This window comes from Panthera pardus, unplaced genomic scaffold (assembly GCF_024362965.1).
Source record: "Panthera pardus isolate Hobbes unplaced genomic scaffold, ASM2436296v1 HiC_scaffold_8, whole genome shotgun sequence".
Taxonomy (NCBI): Eukaryota; Metazoa; Chordata; class Mammalia; order Carnivora; family Felidae; genus Panthera; species Panthera pardus.
Window position 1 is genome coordinate 61,984,365 of NW_026527013.1, and position 24,233 is coordinate 62,008,597.

At 56.2% G+C, this 24,233-nt stretch overlaps 1 protein-coding gene across 1 annotated transcript in view; it reads left to right on the plus strand.

The window, feature by feature from the left end:
* The window catches only part of ADCY1 (adenylate cyclase 1), a 113,118-nt gene extending 89,366 nt beyond the window's left edge, over positions 1-23,752 (plus strand). The window contains exons 15-20 of the mRNA XM_019450965.2: positions 6,408-6,524; positions 6,984-7,130; positions 7,638-7,736; positions 13,168-13,282; positions 14,330-14,454; positions 16,173-23,752. Coding sequence (XP_019306510.2) covers positions 6,408-6,524; positions 6,984-7,130; positions 7,638-7,736; positions 13,168-13,282; positions 14,330-14,454; positions 16,173-16,499 — 930 coding nt within the window. The 3' untranslated portion in view covers positions 16,500-23,752. The remainder of the gene's footprint in view (positions 1-6,407; positions 6,525-6,983; positions 7,131-7,637; positions 7,737-13,167; positions 13,283-14,329; positions 14,455-16,172) is intronic.
* The last annotated feature ends 481 nt before the right edge of the window (positions 23,753-24,233 follow it).

The following is a 24,233-nucleotide window of genomic DNA, read 5'->3' on the forward strand; positions in this document are numbered from 1 at the left end:
TTCTCTCCCTCTTCTTCTTCCCATAATTTTATCTCCTGTATCACTTATTTGTGTCTCTGCTTCTTCCGCCTTCATTGTCGTTACAGCCAGTCAGTTTTGCTGATTGCGTTTTTCATTTTGGCCTGATTGGTTTTGAACTTTTATCTCTGCAGTAGGGATGTCCCTGGTGTCTTCTATCCTCCTCTTAAGCCCAGCTAGGATTCTCACGATTATTAATTTAAATTCTGGCTCAGGCATATGACTTACATCTGTGCCTAGACCCCTGGCCGTGACCTTTCCTTGTTCTTTAGGATGAATTCCTCCATCTTGGCAGCTCGTCTAGGTCTGTGCCTTCTTCTGTGGCTGCGGAAATCCTGTCATATTTCCTGCTCCCGAGAGCAGTGGCTTTATTAAGAAGGGGTTACATACTGTCCAGGGCCTGGCACGTGGGAAAGTGTCTGTGGTCTGGGCCGTGTGCTCTCTGTTGCTGTGTTTTGGCCGCTGTCTCCCTGAGCTCAGCCCTCTGCAGAGTTAGTCCTTGCCTGCCGTGGGCAGTGCTTGGACCTTGACCACAATGTGATGAGTTTGAACTAGGTGTGTTCTGATCTGCTTGTTAAAAGAGGCTAGGTCCTGTGTCTATTAGAGCTGAAGCTTTGCAGCCCTCTGTGGTCAGTAAACTTGGTGCATGTGGGGGTTTGTGCTGGTCTTTGCGGGGAGGGGCCCGCTGCTCCGGTTCTCGGCGCACTTGCCCTAGAAAAAAGCAGCACCTGCGGGGTGCAGGGGGGGGCAGGACTTGGCGTAAGCAATTTAGGCTGCCGCTGTTGGCTCTGTGCCGTTTCCTGAAGTCAGTTTATGCTGAGGGGTGGGGGAGAGAAACGGTGCCAGCCCCCTTGCTCATCCTTGAAGAGGGGAGTTTGCACCTGCTGCTGTCCAGGAAGCCCTCCCAGAAGAGCGGACAATCTCCTATCACGTGTCTGTGTCTGGGCCATTTGCCCACCCGACAGCGCAGTGCATCTTGGGCTCTATCCCCGGAAGGCCAGCTGAATTTTAAAACTCCAAACCTCGTGTGGTGCAGACCTGCTCCAGTCCTCTGGGGTAGGGTCTCACCGCACTGGGACTGATGCGTGTTTGTCCCAGAAGGGCCATCACAGCAAGGCGCAAGAGCTTGGAGTTTGGAGTAAAGCACAACAGAAAGCCGATGTCCAGTGGAGCTGCCCTCAGCAGGTGTCTCTGCCCCTGTGCTGATGAACAGGGCAGCTCAGTGGTGCCCGCTGGCTCTTTTGTCCCCAGAGAGGCAATGCCACCTCTCCCAGGTGTGCCCTAAGAAGGGGGAACCATCTGTCCCAGCGTGTCCCAGGGCATCCTCAGATCACACTGTCTGCTGCCGGGCTTCTGCCCTGCTTCTCCACGAGCACACTCAGGGCTCCGCACCCGCCACGCCGTGGACCCCTAAAGCCCCAGTCTTTGAGCCCCACTGGTTGTAAAAACCCACGATAGATAGTCAGCCCGTCTTGTTTTCCCCATCCATGGCTTTGGGGAAGTATTTTCCTTGCGTGATTCCCTGTGGCTTTCTCTCTCTTTCGCCTGTCTCTGTGACCTCTTTCTCCCTCTCCTCTGCAACACCCATGATCCTTTTCTCCCCTAACCACGTCTCTGCACCTCCTACCTTCCAGACATGGCCTCTCCTCGCCCTCCAGTTGTGCCGTTTGTTCTGACCGTCCTCAGAGCGATTTATTGGGTGTTCAGAGTGATTTGAGATCTGTCTGGCTGTGTTTGAGGGATGAGGCAAGCCCAGTGTCCTCTCCCTGCTCTGACATCTTAGCTCCTCCCCTGTTGTATCGTTTCAGTGGGTACTGACCATCGTCTGTCTTCAGCTGAGGATATTCCACCTTGCAGAAGCGTATGTTTCTTCCTCCCATGCTAGGTTTTTGCTGTTGACATCATAGATTTTATGTGTACATGTATTATGAACTCCAACGTATATTTTTCCATCATAAACGTTTCATTATATTTAAAGCTGTCTTATGAGAAGAAATAGTATTTTTTTATTTTTTATTTAAATGTTTATTTTTGAGAGAGAGAGAGAGAGAGAGACAGAGCATGAGCAGGGGAGGGGCAGAGAGAGAGGGAGACAGAATCCAAAGCAGGCTCCAGGCTCTGAGCTGTCAGCACAGAGCCCGACGCGGGGCTCGAACTCGTGAACTGTGAGATCATGACCCGAGCCAAAGTTGGACGCTCAACCGACTGAGCCATCCAGGCGCCCCTAGAAGTGATAGTATTTTTAGTACCCACATAGTTATGATTTCTGGTGCTTTTCATTCTTCTGTGAAGGTCCAAGTTTCTATCTGGTATCTGCCTAGTTTCCTGAGGGACCACTTTTAACATTTCTTGCAGGTCTGATGACAATTCATTCTTTCAAATCTTGTGTGTCTGACAAGGTCTTTCTTTTGCCTTTGTGATTGAAAGATACGTGTGCCAGGGATAGGACTGTAGGTTGATGATGCTTTTTCCCTTTCACACTTTAAAGGCATTCTCTACTCAGTCGGTTAAGTGTCTAACTTCGGCTCAGGTCATGATCTTGTGGTTCGTGAGTCCGAGCCCCGCGTCGGGCTGTGTGCTGACAGCTCAGAGCCTGAACCCAGCTTTGGATTCCATGTGTGTGTGTCTCTCTCTCTATGCCCCTCCCTGGCTCATGCACTCGCTCTCTCTCTCTCTCTCTCTCTCTCACAAAAATAAACATTAAAAAAAGTTTTTAAAGGTGTTCTCTGGCTCTTGTCTGGGGTCGTTTCCGGCAATTTGCTGTCATCTTTATGTGTGTAACATGTCTTTATATCTGGTGTCTTTTAAGATCTGCCCTTTATCCCTGGTTTTAAGTGGCTTGATTGTGATGCACGCTGATATCATTTTTCATGCTTTTTGGCTTGAGGTTTGTGGAGCATCTTGGATCTGTGGGTTTATAAGTTTCCATTAAATTTTGGAAAATTTCATTCATTATTTTTCTGATGTTTTTCTGTCACTCTCTCTCTGTCAGGGGCCCTGACTCCGCATGCATCAGGCCTTCGGAAATTGTCCCACACCTCACTCATGCTCTGTGCGTGCTCTGTTTGAGCCCCGCGTCAGGCTCTGTGCTGACAGCTCTGAGCCTGGAGCTGCTTCGGAGTCTGTGTCTCCCTCTCTGCCCCTCCTCTGCTCATGTTCTGTCTCTCTCAAAAATAAATAAACATTAAAAAAAATTAAGAAAAAAAAGAACAAAAAGAGGAAGATTCCAGCCCCTTTTACCAGACTGTTGTGCTGGGACATTAGCCTTCTGCCCTTGGTTCCCCTGGTTGTCGGGACTTGGGGCTTGGATGGAACCCCCACCGCCAGCTCTCCCAGGCACCCGGCTGGTGGAGAACAGAGGTGGGACCTGCTCAGCCTCCATGATCCCGTGAGCCACATCCTGGTCACAGATCTCTTTTGGCGTCTGCACGTGCCCTGTTGGTTCTTGTCTCCTGAGGATGCTTGTGCAGCATCAACAGCTCTGTTCACAGGGTTCTGGAAATGAAAACAAGCACTTTCCCACTGTTTGAAGAATGAGCTGGCCATGAGCACCTGCCTCCAGCCAGATATCACTTCCAGGAGGGGGCAGGGACATCGCTTCCCAGGAAGAGTGTGACTGGCTGTTCATTTTGAGTGAGCACTGCCTTGATTGCAGGCGCTGGGAGGGTCTGCGGGGCTGATTGGTTGGACAAAAAGTCTTTGCAGCACTTTGTGGGGGTCACGGTAACCGTCACGGCGCACACAGCCCACCGGTCACCAGCGTCAGCCGATCTGGGACTTGCCAGGTTATGTTGTTCTGGTTTGTTCTGTTTATGGAGAGACGGTGCTCCCAGCCTGTCGGCCCTTCTCGGTGCCATGTGCCTGTTGGTAGGTGCACCCTGGGGAGTAATTTCCGAGATGCCAGCTCCTGCATTCTGTCCCTTAGGGTCCAAGGTCAGATTTTGACGTGTGAGAAGGGAAATGCCTTTGGAAACAAGTGCTCGCGCGGAGGGAACAGCTTGACGGTGGGTGTGGATGTATCTCCCGTGTGTTGACAGGAATGGCATGTGTCACCCACACCCGCTCCTTCCTACCAATACTTACAGTTTCCTGGCCGGAAGAGGATTTCAGTGGGTTTTCATCTAATTTGTTGTAAACATAACAACACAACTTCCTCCGCTTAGTTTGTAAGAAGATGGAAATTTCCCCATCGCATTTAATGTAAACCTTCGCACCTGGGGATGGATTGAAAAACAGACAATGATTTAGTTTTTATTAAAAAATGTTTTTTAATGTTTATTTTTTGTAAGAGAGAACACGAGTGGGGCAGGGGCAGAGAGAGAGGGAGACACAGAATTTGAAGCAGGTTCCAGGCTCTGAGCTGTCAGCACAGAGCCAGACACGGGGCTTGACCCCACGATCCGTGAGATCATGACCTGAGCTAAAGTTGGATGCTTAACCGACTGAGCCACCCAGGCGCCCCTCAGACAATGATTTTTTTTTAAAGAGAGCTGCTCTGATGGGCTGTAAATCTCCATGAATTGTTAAGTCCGTTGAAATAAACTGAACGTAAGTCCAAAGCTTTTGCTCACAAGGTGATAAGCCAAGATTCTTTATTTTACAAAGTTAAAGCGTATTTAGTTACATTGTTTTTCTAAAGGTATCATTAACACAAACAGTGTTTCAGGGACAGCAAAATTTTTAGGGCCAGAGTAAAACTGCTATTGTAAAACTACTGTTTACTTCCTTTTTATCTCCTCCTGCAAAAAGCTTTCTTTTGTGGCTGTCAGTGCACACGTGTCACGGGTAATGAGTTGCGTGTGTCCTAGCGGACGTTCCTGGCTTGCTTCTGACGCTCACCTTGCTCTGATGGCCGTGGCCTCCCCCCTGCAGAGGCTGGCTCGTCTCCTAGCTTGCTTCTGGGCTCCCTCTGCTGTGCCCCCTGCTGCCTGACTGCCCGCTGTGAGGGGGAAGTGGAACCTGTCCCGTCTCCAGGCTCCTGGATAACAGACGGCCCGGGTTGTTTCCCCAGCGCACCCCCCCAGAGGAGGCCCGGGGCTCTTGGCCCGCCGCGCTGTCCCCTGTGCTCCAGGCGTCCCCCGCGCTCCGGGCGTCCCCCTGTCCCGCTGCCGCAGCTCTGCCTCTGGGAGCCCCCACTTCTCACTTTAATTGGTAAACGTTTTACTGAGTTTCCTGGAACGGACAGTCCAGGTTGAGTAGATAGCACACATTCCCCTAACCGTCGACAAGGAGCGCGGCCCCTAAAATTGAGTATTTTACATCCATTTTACGATGAGGAAGCCGGAGCGTGTCACCTGATCATGCAGTGGGGACTGGGGAGTGGTGCCCAGGACACCCAGCTTTGAAGGCCAGGCCGCAGGCTGCCAGCGGGGCCTCACTGTGCCACTGTCACTATCCCCAGAGTCCGGTGTCCATGGGGCTGACGCACCCTAGAAATGTTCCCCGAGCCACTCCTCTCCCAGGTCGGGCTGGATCCAGGATGAGTAGCCAGCGGCCACCTGGTGGCTCTGGTCCCTGAAGGCCGGTGTGGCTGCCACAGGCTGCTGGGCGGGGTTGCTGCCACGGGCTTCATTAGTCTGTGCGTGGCACTGGCGCTAAGAGGTCCCCCCGCCCAGCAGCAGACCCTGGTGGGGCCCCGCTGGGCTTCATCCCTGCTCCAGGGAGTCTGCACGTGCTGGATCTGTCCCCTGCCCCAGGTCCCCCGCCCAGGTGCTGCACCCCAGGTCCCCCACATGTCTCATGGTCTGGACCCCAGAAGGTGGCTGGGTGTGTACTCTGGAAATGGGGTGAAGGCCCCACTGAAAGTTTGAATCTCCCCATTTCCCCTTTGAAAGTTCCAGCTGATCAGCACTGGGGACTTAACCCAGAAATTCATGGTTCCTCTGGACCCCAGTGACATTGATGTAACCGCTCTGCCCAGTGGGGGTGGAGAGGAGCCTGTGTAGACCATCGATCGGTGCCCTTGGAGTTTACTTTGGGTGGTTAGAGAGACCCAGGCATTGTAGGAAAGGGATCCATGGCATTTGTGCGCAGTGGCAAGACAGGTATCATTCAGGGCCATCGGGACAGGGACAGAACAGACAGGCGGGGGCTTATCACCAAGGAAGAGGCAGGGGGTCATCGGACAGAAAATCCCAAAGGGGAAATGTTGGGGCTGAGGGGTCTGGTTGAACTGACCTGGCAGGGTTCTGGCGGAAGGTAGGACAGGACATCAGACGTCACGCAGGGTTGAGGGGCTGAGGGTCCCCCTCCTAGGTCAAGGGCGGGGGTGTGGCTGGACTGATGGTCCTGAGGAGAGTAGCTGCGCCCGGCTGGGAGGGGTCTGGGGGAGCCTATGCGGGGTGTGGGGGAAGGAAGTGCTCAGTGGGTGACACAGGGTCTGTCCCCAGGCAGAGGAGGAGAGAGACGACATGGAGAGGGTGAAGTTGGACAACAAGAGGATTCTCTTCAACCTCCTGCCGGCCCACGTGGCTCAGCACTTCCTCATGTCCAACCCCCGCAACATGGTGAGCCTGCTTCCTGCCCCCCCCCACCCCGCCTGCTCCGGCTGGGGTCCCACCTGGAGTGACCCTCCCATCACGTCTCTGCTTAAAATCGCAAAGCACCGAGGCTGGGTGGGTCCCCTCTGCCCACGCCCGGGCCACAGGTGGGGCTGGGCCCTGGGAAGCCCCTGGGATTGGTCCTGGGAGGGAGCATAGCAGCCTCCACCCTGCGTGGAGGGAGGGTGGGCTTCAGGAACCCACCACCTGGCAGAGCAGGGCTCACAACTGTCAACTCAACAATAGGCTTGGCCAGTGCCTTAGACCTCGAAGGCTGAAGGCGGGGCCAGCTTGACCGGCTTTGGCTAGAGAGCATCCAGGGTTCCAGGGCTGTTTTCCTGTCCCCCACCACCCACCCCCCTGGCCCCGCGTGCTACCCCTGGTGCCATGGCTGGGCGCCATGGCTGATCTGAACTTTGCCCCCAGGACCTGTACTACCAGTCCTACTCACAGGTGGGCGTCATGTTTGCTTCCATCCCCAACTTCGACGACTTCTACATCGAGCTGGACGGCAACAACATGGGGGTGGAGTGTCTGCGTCTCCTGAACGAGATCATCGCAGACTTCGACGAGGTGAGGGCCGCCAGCCACTGTGAGGCCGCGTCTGCACTGTGCCCGCCACGTGGCGTGCTCCCTGCACACGGAACCGGGAGGAGGCTCATACGTTCTGTCCCCCCGGGGGGTCCAGGCAGACCCTGACCCTGGAGGAGGGCCCTTCGCCACCTGTGGGCACTGAGCTCCCGTGGCAGGTGCTGACGCCTGTCCCCTACCTAGTAAATGGGGTGTTCGGGCTGACGACCCTGGGGTCTGCACCTGCCCCGCTCCCTGCCCTGGGGCGTCTCCTCCAGGTGACCTTGAGGTCACTGCTGCATGACACCTGCGCTCTGTGAGGTCCCTCCTGGGCTCCTCTTTCCCACGCCCTTGCCAGAGCCCCTCAGATCTCCCCAGACCTTGTCTGGTGCCTGCTACAGACAAGACACACTGCTTCTCAGCACTCGCTCCCCCTGCCCTGGGCTTGCTCTCAAAGTGGCTTCTCTAAGATGTTATGTAACGTTGAACAGTTTTGCGTTTTAAACAAAGCTCATGGACAAAGACTTTTACAAGGACTTGGAGAAGATCAAGACCATCGGGAGCACCTACATGGCCGCTGTGGGGCTGGCGCCTACCACTGGGACCAAGGTGAGTGCCGCTCGGGGACTGGGTCCCAGTTCTGCCCCAGACTGCTCCGGAACTCTGGGCAGGCTCTGCACTGAGCCCCAGTCTGCCTGATAAGTGGGTCAGAGCAGCAGCCCGTGGGCTGTCCATCCAGTGGCCAGCTGTCTCCAGACACACTCTCCCATAGAACATCGGCACCAAGGCCAGTCACAGGGGTTCCTCCAGCCCTGCTCCGCCCCACTGGCCCCCTCCCCACCAGCCCTTCTCCCTCCCCACCAGCCCTGCTCCCTCCCCACCAGCTGCACCCCAGTCCTGCCAGCTGGGCACTGTGGAGTGTTCCCCTTTCCCAGTGCAGAACTGTGAATAATGTCTTCAGGTTGCCTCTAAAAAAATAGGCAGGAAAAGAGAGGAAGTTGTCAAAAAAAATGCAATGAATGCAAAACAGTTATAAATATGGGAGATACTAATTCATAATAATCCATTGATTATTATGTCAGTAATCATTTTAAATGTGAGTGGAAATATGCCAGTTAAAGGAGACTGACAGAGTGGCCAAGAGCATAAGACCCAGCTATATGCTTTATTTATTTGTTTTTAAATGTTTATTTATTTTAGAGAGCACGAGTGGGGGAGGGACAGAGAGAGAAGGGGACAGAGGATCCGAAGTGGCCGCATTGACAGCAGAGAGCCCCATGCAGGTCTTGAACTCACAAACCTTGAGATCATGACCTGAGCCAAAGTCAGATGCTCAACCATCTGAGCCACTCAGGTGCCCCAAGAAACACACTTTAAAGACACAGATACCTTAAAAATAAAGGATGTAGAAAGAGATACCCTTTTAGCACTAATAAGACAAAATTCAAGTAGTGATCTAATTTCAGACAAAGCAAACTTCAGATCAAGGAAAATTATGAGACAGAAATAAAGAGGGAGACTGCAAAATGATAAAGGAGTCAATTCTCTAGGAAACCATAACAATCTTTAACATGTATACATCTAACAACAGTGTGTCAAAATATGTAAGGCAAAAACAGATAGAATCACAGGGAAGAATCGATGAACCCACTGTTACAGTTGGAGACTGCAGCACCCTTCTTGGTCACTGGCAGGGCCAAGGGGGCATCTGCAAAGATGGTTGAACTGAACAGCATCATCAAGCACCTGGATGTAATTGGCACCCATAGACAACTCCATCCAACAACAGCAGAATACACATTCTTCCCATGCTCAAGCGGAACACTGACCAAGATAGAGCACATAAAACACACCTTAATGAGTGTAAAACAATTGAAATCATGTAAAGTGTGTTCTCACACCCAAATGGAATTAAACTAGAAATCTATCGATAGGGACATAGTTGGAAAATTCCAAACTATTTATTTGCGTATTAAGCAATACTTGTCGAAATGACATGAGTCAAAGAAGAACTCTCAAGAGAAGTCTTAAAAACGTGTTGAACTAACTAAAAATGGAAATACAATTGAACAAAACCTGTGAGATGCAGCAGGCCCTCCGAAGGAAACTTACGTCCCTGAAGTCATATATTAGAAAAGAAGAATGATCCCGAATCAACTGTGTAAGCTTCCGCCTTGGCAAACTACAGAAAGGAGAACAGTATAAATCTGTGGTGAGCATCGGGGGAAACATCAGAGCACAATCAATGAACTTGAAAACAGGTAAGCACCAAAGAAAATCAATGGAACTAAAAGCTGGCTGTTTGAAAAATCAAAAAAGTTTATAACCTCTAGCCATGCTAACTGAGAAAAAAAGAAAACACAAGTTACTAATATTAGAAATATTCACTTGTACTGAATCAATGGAAAGTAAAAGGATGAAAAGGTATGTTATGAACAACTCTGTGCCCACAAATGTGATAATCTGGACCAAGTGGACCAATTCTCTGAAAGGCACAATCTACCAAAACTTGAACAAGGGGAAATAAAAAATATTAGCAGACCGTATCTACTAAAACAATTGAACCAATAATTGGTAACCTTCCAGAACAGCACTGGGCCCAGATGGGTTCATTGAACATTTAAGGAAGAGATTACACAAATTCTATAAACTCTCTTCCAGAAAATAGAAGTTTCTAATTCATTTCTTTCTAACTCATTCTATGGATCCAGTATTACAATAATGCGAAAACCAGATCGATTACAAGGAAGGAAAATCACAGGCCAGTATTTCTCGCAAGTATGGATGTGGAAGTCTTCGACAAATGTTCATTGACTCCAACATTGTATGAAGAGAATAATACGCCACAAACAAGTTGGATTTATTCAGAATACCAAAGCTGGTTCAACATTTCAAAATGAGTTAATGAAATTTACTGTATCCACAGGATAAAGAAGAGAAATCACATGATCACATCAATTAATTGAGGCAGAACAGCCATTTTGACAACATCCAAACTCATTCCTGATTTAAAAAACAACAAACGTAAGGAAACTCTACAAATAGAAACCTCGTGAACTGGGTAGAGAACATCTACCAAAAGGTGTAGTTTAGTATCATACTTAATGATGACAAACAAAGCATCATGCTCACATCAGGAGTGTGGCGAGAATGCTCTGTCACCACTCCTAGTCAACGTTCATACTGGAAGACTTAGCTAGCGCAATAAGACAAGAAAAGGAAGTAAAAGTATACAGACTGGGGAGGAGAAACTGTCTCTTCACAGATGACATGATTATCTATGTGGAACATTAAAAAAGAATCCCCCAAATGTCTATAATAAGCAACCACAAGAAACAAGATTAATAAAGTCACTTCCCTACATACCAGCAATGCCCAAGTGGAATTTGAAATTAAAGAGTGCCACTTATATTTGCATACCCCCCCAAGTTAAATACTAGGTGCACATTTAAAAAATAATTACAACAAGATCTCTATGAGGGCAAGTGTATAACTTTGATGCAAGAAATTGAGATCAAACAGGTGTGGAAGGAACGTTCCTGCATAGGAAGACTCAAGGTCAAGAGGCCAGTTATTGCTGACCTTATAGATTTCCTGCAATCCCGCTCCAAAGTCCAGCATGTCACTGTGTGATATTGGCCAGTTGGCCCTAAGTTTACACGAGGCAAAACACGCAGAGCCGTTAACACAGGACAGCAGAGGTGGAACAGAGTTGGAGAACTGAACTACGGACTTTAGGGTTGCTAGAAAGAAAGCTGCCATGAGCAAGACCATGTGGTGTTGGGGAGAACGGACAACTAGATCAACGAAATGGAATAGAGAGCCCAGACACAGACCCCCATTGACAGAGTCAACAGTTCTTTGACAGAAGAGTGAATGGAGCAAAGGTAATCTTCAGCAAACAGTGCCAGAACAAGTACACACCTGTATTTAGAGAGATGTTAACACAAAATGGGTTAAATTACGTCAGAATGGATCATAGACCTCAATGTGAAGGGCAGAAGTGTTAAACATCTAGAAATCACATGAGAAAATCAAGGTGACCTTGGGTTGGTGTTAAGTGTTTATTTATTTTATTTTTTAAAGCTATTTTTTTTACATTTATTTCTGAGAGACAGAGAGAGACAGAACACAAGTAGGGGAGGAGCAGAGAGAGAAGGAGACAGAGAATCCAAAGCAGGTTGCAGGCTCCAAGCTGTCAGCACAGAGCCTGACGTGGGATTTGAACTCACAAACTGTGAGATCATGACCTGAGCCGAAGTCGGACCCTTAACCGACTGAACCACCCAGGTGCCCCCAAGCTATTTTTTAATGTTTATTTATTTTGAGAGAGAGTGAGCGTGAGCAGAGGAGGGGCAGAGAGAGACGGAGAAAGAAATCCCAAGCAGGCACCACACTGCCAGCGCAGAGCCTGATGTGGGGGCTCGATCCCATGAACCGTGAGATCGTGACCTGAGCCAAAATCAAGAGTTGGGTGCTTCACCGACTGAGCCGCCCAGGCACCTCTGTGATCAGTGTTTAGATGACCCATGGAAAAATCATCATTACGTTGGACCTAACTGAAAATTTTAAATATGTGCGGGAAATACTATCATGAAATGCCAATCTACAGACTGAAGGAAAATCTTTGCAAACCATCTCTCTGATAAAGGGCTTGCATCAAACCCTAACTCAACAATAAGAAAACAACCCAGTTAAAAAGTGGGCACAAAATCCAGACATGTCACTTGCATATGATGAGTAGGCATTGGAAGAGATATTCTGTATCAGGCGTCTGCAAGGAAATGCAAATTAAGACAATGGGACACCACCGCACACTGATTAGAAGGGCCAGAACCCTGACGACGCCCAGTGCTGGTGAGGACGCCGAGTGGCAGGGACGCTTACCGCTGGTGGGAGCACAGAGTGGGGTGGCCGCTGTGGGGGACAGACAGTCTGGTGGTTTCTTACAGAACTAAATACACTCTTACCGTACGTTCCAGCAATACTGCTTGGCATTTACCCAAAGGGACAGATGACTTAGGGCCATGAAACATCTGACACGGATGTTTACAGCAGCTCTACTCATGATTGCCAAAACCAGGGAGCAACCAGGATGCCCTTTGGTAGGTGAATGGATAACAGACTACGGTCCATCAGCTCTAGAAAGAAATGAGCTCTCACGCCACAAAAGGACATGAAGGAGCCTTGAATGCATCTTACTAGGGCAAGAAGCAGATCTGGAAAGGCTACGTACTGTGTGATTCCACTTACAGGAGATTCTGGAAGAGGCACAACCATGGGGACCTGGAAGGATTAGGGGTTGCCAGCGGGGTTGGGGGAGAGGGATGAACAGGCGGGCATGGGAGCTGGCGGGACAGTAAAACTACTCTTGTGGGTGCACGAAACTCTGCATTTGGGAAAACGCATAGAATGTACACACATAATATAAACTGTGGACTTTAGTTGACGATAGTGAATCACCGTGGGCGCATCAGTGGCGACAAAGGTCCTGACGCAGGATGTGAACAGTAGGCAAACTGTGGGGTGGGGGCAGGGGCACAGTCTATGGGACTCTCTAGGCCATCTGCTCTATTTACTGATAGACCTTAACCCATTCGGACAAGAGTTAAGTCAGTTAAGTTTTTTAAAGCGTCTGTTCCCTTTATTCGAGGACTAGTAAAATACCCGTAAACAGAGAAAAATGAGAAACCTTGAACTGTCACAAGAAGAGAAAAACCTGATGGTTGTCTTTGTTTTACACAAGAGGGGCTGTCTCAAATGAATATTTTTTTAAGTTTGAGAGAGAGAGCACGCACTTGAGTTGGGGAGGGGTCCAGAGAGGAGGAGAGAAAGAATCCTAAGCAGGCTCTGTGCCGGCAGTGCACCCACGACCCCGTGGGGCTGACACCAGGCCACTACCCAGCCTACAGTGGGCGGGGCGCTGCTGTGCCTGTGGGGTCAGGTCCTGCCCCTGGCGGGGTGCCCGCGGAGCGTCCCAGCCCCCACATGTGGTCGCACCCCCCAAGCGTGGTAACCGCCCCCCGTCTGCTCCGTGCAGGCCAAGAAGGGCATCTCCTCCCACCTGAGCACACTGGCCGACTTCGCCATCGAGATGTTCGACGTCCTGGATGAAATCAACTACCAGTCTTACAACGACTTTGTGCTCCGTGTGGGTATGTGGCCTCGGACGCCAGCATGCTGCTCCTGCCCCACCCAGGGCTGGTGGCCTGGCCCCTCCTGTCCAGGAGGGAGGGCAGACCTCCCAGGGGCGGCCTGGGGGCACAGGGACAGCTGCCTCTGAAAGGGTCCTGGGAACCAGACCTGAGACCCAAAGGGTTGCTGTTGAGCTCACAAAACGCCTAAGTCCACTCGTGGTGGGCGGGGGGCGGCGGGGGGTGGGGGTGGGGGAATGCTCCAAAAATGGTTGTTTGTGGTGGTTCTAGAATTCAGACGTCCAGTGTCCAGTAAAAATCCTAAGAGGCTGAGTGTGAGGGTGACGGCAGGGGTCTGCGGAACCTGGCGCCCGCCCGGCCCGAGTCCCTGCGTCCTGCTTTCTCCTCTGGCCGGGACTCCACCGCGTGTAGTGACGTGGCAGGAGACAGAAATTCTGTTCCCGCTCCCCCATGGGGACCTAGCAGGGAGCCTGGCCCACCAGCCGTGGGGGAAGTGGCCCTCGGGCCCCTGTCTGGGCCCCGCGTCCTGCACACTACACCGGCACCCCGCTGCTGGGCTGGGACGTAGTGCCTGTGGCTGACCCAGAAAAGTCTGCGGGGTGCGGTGTGGGGCGACGTGACGTGGCCTCTGCAGGGCCAGGAGGCCCCAGTTCTGGGATGGCTGCAGGGGTGATGGGCACTCACACCCTGAGCCACATGAAGAGAAGGGGGCCTCCGTTCCCCACTTCAGAGCACCCCGAAATAGCGTGAACGTTTCCGGGCCCCATACCCTACAAGACCTGCGGGGTCGCAGCCAGGGAAACGGAAGGGGGCGGCAGTGTGGGGGGTGCACTGCCGTCCCGAAAGGCCAGGCGTCTGAGCAGTGCGGGGTCTCCGTTCCAGGGAATGGGATTCAGGATGAGGACGGGGCCGTATGCCCAGGCTTCCAAACGGCCCCTTCGGACCGGACACTGTGCCAGGATCCCCAGGACCCCACGACCCCAAGAGGGGAAAACTCCTGCCCTCGGAAGCCTTCCCGGCACTGACGGTGCTGACGCTGTTTTCCAGGCATCAACGTGGGCCCTGTGGTGGCCGGGGTGATTGGGGCTCGGAGGCCGCAGTACGACATTTGGGGGAACACGGTCAACGTGGCCAGTCGGATGGACAGCACCGGCGTCCAGGGCAGAATCCAGGTCAGTTCACCACGAGTGCCGAGGCTGGAAGACGAGGCACAAGAGGCGGGGGCCGGCTTGGCGGGAGTGGGCGGCCCTGAGCCCCAGGGCCTGGCAGGGACAGAACGCCGCCTAGCACGGTGTGTCCGTGGCCTGTGGGGCGCGTGATTGTTGCTGTCTGGTTTGCTCTGTGGCCGCGGGGGTTGGCTCCCGCATGGCTGTGTGCAGAGTTGGGGGCGTGGTGAGGGCTGGGGTCCCAGTCAAAGACAGCGAGCCCCTCCAGCATGCAGGACCCTGCCCACGTGCCCGGCTGCCTTAGAGGGAAGGGCTTCCTGTGGTTTTGAAGGGCGGGTGCTGTGAGATGCCTGGCCCTGACCCCCTGGACCGGCCACCCCAAGGCTTGGGGGCAGTGACAGCTCTTCCCAGGTGTGCAGGGCTGTGGGTGGCTCTCGGGACCTCGGTCAGGTTTGCGGGGGCTCACACCACAGGCCCTGGGGCCTTGGGGGGAGGAGGCCTGTCCCTCTGTGTGGCTGCTGCTGGCCTCTGGGGGCCCATGGGACCGGGACAGTGAATGCAGGGCGCTCTGTCAGTGGCCCCGGGTCCAGCACTGGCCTCCCCCTCTGCCCTGATGCCTGGCAGGGTCCTCGAGAGCTGTGTAGAGGCTGCCAACTCCCCGGCATCTGCGTGTTCAGTCGTTCCTCCCACTGCCCCCCCCCCCCCCCCCCGCCAGCATCCAGCAGGCGCTACGTCCCTCTCAGGTGCCTGGCAGGCCCTTGGGTTCCTGGGTTTAAACTGTCAGGAGAGCTGTGCCCAGCACAGGACAGGATCCCCTGAGGTGCGTCTGCACATCTGCAGTCCTTCCTTCGAATTTCTTTTATTGTCGTGAAGTTCGCACACTTTCCCGCATCACTGTGTGTGGTTCGTGAACAGCTCGAAGGCACTGAGTGACCCCACCTGCCATCCAGGACCCTGCGGCCTCCCCAGGACAGGTCACACGTATGAGGGGACCTTGGTGAAGCCAGGCCACTGTCCCAGGTCCACTAAGTTTCCAAAATCAGATTCCAGCAAGCCCCCGCCACAGACTGTGGCCGTTCTCCACGAAGTGCCTGCCTCCCTCACCCCACTGTCATACCGCAGGGACCGCCCTTCCGTAGCCCCCGCCCCCATGCTGCATGTGGGTCTCTGCAAGTCCTGCATGGCCACATTCTGACCCAGGTGCCCGCCTCTCAGGGTCCCAGGGCTCCGACATGCCCTGACCACCTCTGTTCCCGGAGACACTTCTCCCGCCAGCGGCCCCTCACTTGGGCCCCCTCCCGTGTTGAGCACGCCCGCCAGTAAATGCTTCTTATGGGATCCTTCCTCTGCTGGGGCCCAATCAGACATTTGGTTCTTTCCTCAAAGAAGCGAGTGAGGGCCCCAGATGTTAGCGATGCAGGTTTGTGTGTCCCGCCCCTCACTGTCAGCCGCTGGAGCTGGTCCCGCCCAGGCATCCGGCTGGTGCCCGGGCCTCCCCCTGGAGAGCACTGCTTTCTCCTGCGTGCCCGTGGCTGGCTGGTGTGCAGGCGGCCGAGACCCCGGGCTGTCCCTTTGGGGATCCCCGCGGCCCCTTGGGTCCCCGGCTCTCTATGATGCTGGAGATAGGCTGTGGCGGGTGGAGGAGGGAGCCTCTGGGCGGCCCTGCCCCCAGGATCCTCGCCCGCCGACCCAGAGGGGTGCCCGCTTGCTTTCCTCCACTGCAGGTGACTGAGGAGGTTCACCGGCTGCTGCGCCGGGGGACCTACCGCTTCGTGTGCCGCGGGAAGGTCAGCGTCAAGGGCAAGGGTGAGATGCTGACGTACTTCCTGGAAGGCAGGACGGACGGAAACGGCTCCCAAGCCAGGGAGCGGAAAGTGTGTGGCTATGGGCGAGCCGGCCTCCAGGGCAGACTGGGCACGGGCCCGCCCCCGGTGTCCTCCATGGCCGGCCTCCCGGTCAGAGCTGGGATGGGGGCTCTGCAGGGCTCAGGGCTCCCCCCCTGCCCCCATGGCCAGCACCTGCCCCCCGGAGCAGCTGGGAAGGAGGCTTAGCGGAGCCCACGCTGGCTGCCGGGGGCTCAGGGCACAAATGTGCGGGGCGTCTGGGCCTCGGGGGCTCCAGCAGGGACCAGCCCGGCCGACAGCAGGGCCGGGTGCCAGCGGCTGGGCTGCGGAAGGGGAGCCGTCCAGGCATGACCCGAAGCAGCCGGGCAGTGACGGGCCAGGGGCAGCCCTGCCCGCGTGGACTTGAGGCTTTCACGGGACTGTGCTCGCGCGGTCCTTTCCTCGGTGGCAGAGAAGGAGCAGCTGCCTGGGAGCGGCCGGGTCAGCGTCAGGCTCTGGGCCCTTCAGGACATCCTGCGGGGCTGCAGGCTTCCATTTAGCCAGAGCTGTGGAGCTGTGGCCGGCGGGCGTGAGCGCGAGTGTGCCCCTAAGCAGATGCACCATGAACCCTGTGTGGTGGGGCCTGCGTGGACAGAAGCCAGGCCTCGCTCGGCAGGGCCGTGAGGGCAAGAACGTGACCCAGATGGCTGGGCCCCTGATGGGTGGTTTTGGGGAGAACAGACAAGCCCCCTGTGTGGCTGTGCAGGTGGTGGGGACACCTCCTTCCAGAACGGTCTTTGCTGAGAGCCAGAGGCGGGTCTTCTGGAACTCACGGGCCCCCGAGCCACGTCTCCACATCAAGACCAGCGTCCTCCCTGTTCTGCGCTGTGCTGTCCCTTGACCCCTGACGGCACCGGTTCCTACAGACCCTGGCTGTTCTGGTCACCGTGCTGGTCATCTTGGTCTCCAGTACTTACAACATGAGCCTGCATGGATTTTGAAACAAGTGAACCTCACGACCCAGAGAGAGCCTGGGCAGAAGAACCAGCGGCCGGGGAGTCTCGGAGTGAGTTTCGGGCTGCACGTGCGGGTGTCCGGCCCCCTGCAGGGAACTGTGCAGAGGTCTGGGAGTCACCTATGTGCGCAGGGACAGACCGAGGATGCCGGGATGTGCTGCTGGGGGCACAGGGCGGCAGCCGGGGGAAAGGACAGACCAGAAATACCCGGATGAGACATTCGGGGGCCTCAGCTCTGACTGCAGGAGGAAGACCGTTTTGGCACCGGAGGGGGTCTGGGCAGACAAGTCCATCTGGGGACCAGTCCTGACCTGCAGCTCCAGCATGCAGTGCGGGGGGCTCTGGGGGACTGAAGCCAGTGAAGGGGCCTGGGGGTCCTGCTCCCGGGGATGTCCCCAGGCTGCTCCCGCTGGAGGCCTGCGAGGCGTGGCATGCTCCGTGGGGGGTGACCCTGCCCAGCCGTGTTGCCGGGCGGGGGCTCTGCGGGGCAGTCCGCGCAGGTTCAGGACAGAAGTGGGTGGGTGGACAGCCTCCCTCCTGAGAACAAGCTGTTTGCTGGGCCAGCAACAGCCATCGCTACATCGACAAGGTCTCAGTGGCCCGGCCCGCGCACCCCCCCCCCCCCCCCCCCCCGGCCACCCACATTTAGAGACATGGCATGATTCCTTCAGGGGAACCTGAGTCACCTCAAGAGTCCTGTGAGCATGTGGCCCGTGTGCCTGTCTGCACCCAGCTGCAGGGCTGGGGACCTGGCCCGTCTTCCACCCAGGGCAGGTTGGGGGCCGGGGAGCGGTGGACGGCACTGTGGCCTGACCTCGTGAACGTGCTCTGTCACAAGACAGAGGGGACTTTACAGGAATTGAGGGTACGGGCCTTCAACTGAGGCAGGGTCCTGAGTTCCCTGGGTGGCCCCGGTGGGACCCGCGTGTCCCCTCGAAGTGGACGTGGAGGCCGGGCGGTCAGGACGGCCCAAGCATGAAGTTGTTGTTAAAGATTCAGGGCCCCGGCCCTCAGCTGGCGGAGATGGGTTGGTGGCTCCCCAGACACACACAGCAGGTTCCAGAGGCGGGTGGACGCCCATGGGACTCTCAGTGGCCCTCTGGCCTCGCTGGGCCCAACCTGGGGTCCACGGAACCAGGATCAGCTGACTTCCGTGACCAACTCCGGCAGCGAGGCTCCCGCCTCCACAAGCGAGCGACCGTCGGTCACCAGCGGCTCAGCCCCGCGGCTCCCTGGGGTGCAGGATCCGTGTGCCGCCTCAGCGGTCGCTGTGTGCCATCTTCCTCTGTACTTGGGATGGGACTGTAGGATATTGCCTTACTTGTTTTTACTCTTGTACAGCGTTCACGGACAAACGTTAGCCTTTCGCGTGGGGTCCTCTCTGAATTATTTGAGATGCTCTGTAAACAGCACAGTGTTTCACACGACACCCCTTCGCTCCCACCAAAAATGAGAACAGCCCGTCAGCATGCGAATGACACCCTTTACCCAGATGTGCGATGTCCCCAAGGCTCCGCGTCTCTGCTTGGGGAAGCCAAGCCCTGCTTGGGGGGCACTTTGGGGTGTCCCTTGGCGCCCCCGCTGTGTGCTGCTTATGCCCAACCTCAGTAGACTAGAGAGCAACCCCAAACTTCCAGATGCTTCCACGGACCATGGGGCCGGGTGGTCCACTCCACAGGATCTGTGTCCTGCAGGGCGGCACCCCCCACAGGCCAGGTCCCCCGAGCCTGTACTTTTATCAGCCTCCAAAGCCACCAGAGCTTCCAGACACCTTCTGTCACTAGAAGCAATAACAACTTTAACATGTGGAACCAAGCCCGGTGCAGAGCAGACCGGTAACTCAGACACAAGCCATGTGCACACGTGTGCCCAAGTCGAGCCATGCTATGGGGGGCCGACACCTCCAGGGCCCCCCCAGCCCCTCCTCCAGACCCAGCTCAGGCTCCTCCATGGGCTTTGCTGTCGGTGCCCCGGGCACAGGGTGCAGAGGGACACAGGGAGGGCAGGCTGGGGTCTGTGCACATCTGTGACTCCCCTTACGCTATCTCCGCGTGTTTCAGAGCCGGGACGCCCATCCTCCCCACTCAGCCTGGTTGACACTCGGGCTCCGCGCTCAGACAGGACCCGGCCAGCCTTCAGAGGCACACACCCCAGGTCCCCCGTAACTTCATGCTGGGCCCCATCAGCAGCCTAGACATACCGAACCCCTGCTTTGTCCCACTCAAGGAGGAAGGGTCCGGTTGGCCTTGCCCTTCTCTGTCTCGGTCTGGTGGACCCGTCTCTATCCTGGCATGTGTGTGCATGTGCCCTTGTGCGCTGTGTACCTGTGACTCCCTGAGTCGGGTCCTTTTGGTCCCTCCCTGGGAGGCAGGCCCCGCCCACTGCACCCATGCACGGCTTACCTGGCAGGTGCTCCCCCCCTGCCGGGCACTGAGTGGCCCCCTGACCAGCTGGGTCACAGCTGACACATGGAATTCTGAAGTGTGCAGGCCTGTTGGCTGTATGGAAAGTCACCCCCGGAAACTGATTTGACCCCGATTTTGTAGTGGCTTCGATTAAAAAAACATAACAAAACAAAACAAAAACAAAAAGTCCACCTTCTTAGAAGCTGTTGATTTTAAAATGTTTGGTGAAATTAAGGGGCAGCTGTGGCCGGCTGGAAGCAGAGGGCATGGCCACGTCCTGGCGCCTGGACCTCCTGTCTGCCCGGCTGCGTTTGCTTTGAAAGTTCACATGGGACGATTGAGCCCCAACACCCTCTGACGGGACGTGGGAAACGTGGGGTGTGGCCTGTCTTCTTGTGGCATCTGGCGGTAGTGTTTGTCTTCACGAGTCATAGGCTGGAGTGGGTTGAAATCAGGTCCCAGGTCAGCTGGGGGTGGCCTGAGGACCCCTGTCATGGAGGGCGGGGTGGGGATGGGGTCAAGGGGCAGACGTTCAGGAAGGCTCCATTTGGCTCAGCCTAAGGAATATACTTCTGCCTGTGCGTTTGGCCAGGCTGGACTCCGGAGGTGTGGGGTCGGCACTGGCAGCTGGTCCCGGGAGTGCGGGCCCCTGGGGAGTGGGGCCGGGTCCCCGATACTGTGGCAGGTGGCAAGCAGCCAGAGGCAGGCCCTGTGCCCAGAGACCGTGGGGGCCCCGCAGCAGCGGATGTAGCAATGCAGAGTGCCCGTGGTGGGAGGGACAGCCTGGTGTGGCCAGCAGCACGAGGCAGGGTGCCAACCCCAGACCCCGTGCCCTCGGGGTGCTCCCAGGGACGCCAGCTCCAGAAGCCGGCTGCTGTCTGTGCGCACCTGCAGGCCGGTCCTGTAGTGCCCGGGGACATATGTCACCTGCTTGTCCCCCTCGTGGGAGTAAACGTGATTGCAGGGGCGTCTGGGGACCACAGCTCTCTAAAGGGCTTTGTGGTAATGACTCCTACATTCGAATTTCTTAATTTCCCTGCAGATGTAATCCGTCTGTTTCCCATCAGATCTGTTCACACAGATAAACCGTAACTGCTGTGCTGGAGCCATGATTTGCTCACATCAGTGCGTATGTGCGTGTGTGTGTGTGCGCATGTGTGCATGTATATGGGTGAGTGTGTGTGTGTGCACACACGCCCATGCACGGGTGTGAAATGTGTGTACGTGTGTGTTCTTGCATGGGTGTGAAATGTTCATGTGTGTGCAAGTGCGTGTGTGCGTGTGTGCGTGTGTGTGTGCATACGCGGTCTGGCATGAGCAAAATACAAACCGATGGTGTGTTCCTGAGGCTAAGATAGGGTCACAGAGAACAGACTGAGTTGGGGGGCAGCCAGCCTGCCCCCAGGCGTTTGGTGGGACTGTCCCTGCGTGCCCTGCCTTGATTTCCCTTAGAAATCCCAGCCCTGGGAGGCGAGGAGGGGCAGGGGCAGAGCGGCCGTGGCCCCCACACGGCACCTCTGTGTCCGGCCATAGACAGGAGCAGAGTCTCTTCCTGATGTTCTTAGAACCTTCCGTCTGCCGTGTCGGTGAGGAAGCCCAGGGCCATCGAGGCAGCAAACTGCCCGTGTTCTGTTGTTGGGTATGGTGGTTTCTGTCCTCAGCCCGTCTGGGCTCCCTGTGCACGGAGGCTGCGGAGGGGCCCGTAGATGGGGGGCAGGAACCCTGGACGAGGAGCTGGCGGGGAGCAGGGCACCTGCCTCTTGGCTTCACGGCTGGAGGCCAGGTCGTCGGCTGCCCGCGGCCGTGCAGACAGACGTCCACGCACAGGGCCCTCTTGGGTGACGTTGTCAGCGGTCAGCGCGCTGACCACAGGGGCGGCCATGCCCTGTGGGTGAGGTCGCTCCGGACACAACCTCGATTCCTTTGTGCAATCTGTGCATTCCTCCCCACGCGTCACTGGGTTCTGTAGGTTCCGCTCGGATAACCGCGGGAAGGGCCGGGGTGAAAACACGTCTGGACGTCTCCACGTGGCCATAGACGAAGGAAACAGCGCCTCTTTGGCGGCCCTCAGGGCCCGTTCCCTGAGCTGCGCGCCCCGCGGTGTTGTGAGGCACCCCGGGGCTCGGAGAGGTTATTGACTTGAGCGGCATCACACAGTGCAGAATGGCAGGGCCTGTCTGTCCTGAGCCCTTGGTTTTTGTCACCCTCCCCCCGCCCTCAGCTGACGCTGCTGGTTTGGATGGAGCTCCCTGCTGGTCCACACCCGGGCCGGCTCTGAGTGGTGTGTGGCCAGCCGCCCGCGGCTGTGCCTCGGGCGCGGGTTGGCCTCACCTGGCGTCCTGCTCTCCCCGGCACAGCATTTTGTGCTTTCGACTGCCGCCCCCACCAGGTTGCTCCAAGCCTGAGGAACCCTGTCTCCATCCCTTTCTGTCCTAAATCTGTGTGCTGCCCACCTGTCGTAGCCTGAGCAAACCGCGGAGCAGCGGGGGGGACAGCTGCCCAAGTCTTCCTGCGAGGCCTGTCTGGTGTCAGGCAGACAGGGGCCCCCAGAAACCCCCAGACCACACACACGCCTCCCCACGTACACGCAGCCAAGTGGCCCCCAAGTCCTGGTCAGAAGGCGTGTGAGCCCTGGAAGGCCGTGTCTGCCATGTCCCTCCTGATGGCACAGCCACCCAGTGCCTCACGCTCCTGGCCCGCTGTGGGCGGGCGGGGTCCCTCCTGCAGGTCGGAGGACAGCCAAGGGCAGGCTTCCCCGGGTGGGCGTGGAAGGCAAGACAGGTGTCGTGGAGGTGCCGGGTCCCCAGCTTCCCCGGCCCCGACCCCTTCTGCCCTAGGCAGCTCAGAGGCAAACAGTGTGCATCACCTGCCGGGGACTGATGTGTAAACAGAGAAGCCGTCCTAGGCCAGCCCCCCCAGACCTGGCCGACCGCTCGGGCTCACTAGTCGTGTGCGACGTGCGGGACGGTCTGTGGGAACGGCCCCTCTGAGTGCCCCGTCTGTGCACTCTCGCCCCCCACGGCGCAGACCATGGGCCCACCAGCAGCCAGAACTCGATTCTCACCTCCCACCAGCGGCCCCACCCGACCCCGGGCCCTGGACAGAAGCACATGTCTCAGGGGACCGCCGCACCCCCGCCATGGGGAGCCTGAGGAAGTCCACTGCGTCCCTTGCACACCCTGGGGTGCCACACCTCCGGAGCATCCGTCCTGCGGGGTCGCGCGGTCTTGCCTTCACCCTGTACAAATTATGGGCTCGCAAGCCACGTGCACTCAGAATTGCATGCCGTGAAACCCCCACGTGTGTGAACCCACTTTGAACTTGAAAACACGCATCACGCGCAGAGGGACGGGCCCGTCTCGGGCCATCTGCCGGCTGGCCGCAGAGCGTCCCCGCGACACAGCGCACCCTGGGGCCCAAGTCCGGGCAGCAGCGCCTGCACCAATGATGCAGCATGTCCCAGCCCGGACGCCCCTCCTCCCTGCCCCGCCCCGGCCGCACGATTGCACACCCCCTTGCACAAGGAAGGTAACACGTGACCGCCACCACCTTAGAGTAGCTTCCGTTCTCGCCAATGGTCAACCCAAAGCCCACCCTGGGGGGTTTCCTCACTTGCCAAGAAAGGTGGTGTGAGCCCCGCACCCTCCGCGTCCCGCCAGCTGTGGCTGTGTCCCAATGCGGAAGGCAGAGTGGGTGGGCATGGGGACGGGCTCTCCGCCCACGAGCTCACTCGAGAACAGTTCTTCAGACACAAAACCAGGTGACGGGGTCGGAGTGACGCCGGCTCACGGTCACCGGATAGCTTCTCTCGATAGATTTGTATAATCAATACGGGTCTATTTTTACGTCAGCCCCTCACTGTACCTTCCGGTCTTTTCCAAGATGGTTCAACCGAGACAGAGAACTGAGTGATTGGTTATTTTTATTAACAAAGAGGTGAACAGACTGAAAAGTTAACGTGAATGTACATTTCTTAATTGCGACTTTTCTACTGAGTGTTTGCACTATACTTTCTGGAATCTTATTTAACAAAAATAAAGGAAAAAATTGCTTGACTAAACGTTGTGGCGGTTTTCATTGAAAGCCACGTGGTCGTGGGCGGGATCTGGAGCGGCTCCTGCCTCACTCCCCATTGAGGGGGACGGTGGTCTCCTATAAAGTGTGGGGGGGTCCCCGCCTGGGCCTCAGTTACCCCTCCACTGGCCGTGGAGTTTCTGCTCCCAGCAAGAGTCTCCGGGGAGATGACTCACTACCTGGGGTTGGTTCCTCAGACCGGTAAGTGTCCCCTGGTTGCGGATTCCCATGGAAGCAGATCAAGAGGGGACAGCAGGGAGTGGGGGGGCCACATCAACAGGCTGAGCCATGCCGCTCACTAAAAGTGGGCTGTGCCGGCCGAGTCGGGCCAAGGTCGGGGCATAGCGGAAAAAAGGCCCTGAGGCAGCAGACCAGAGTGTCAAGGAGGGTTTGCCAGCAGTGACACCAGCCACCCTCTGCCAGGACACAGCTAATGCCACCGTTCGGGGAAGCCCCCTCCTACCCCC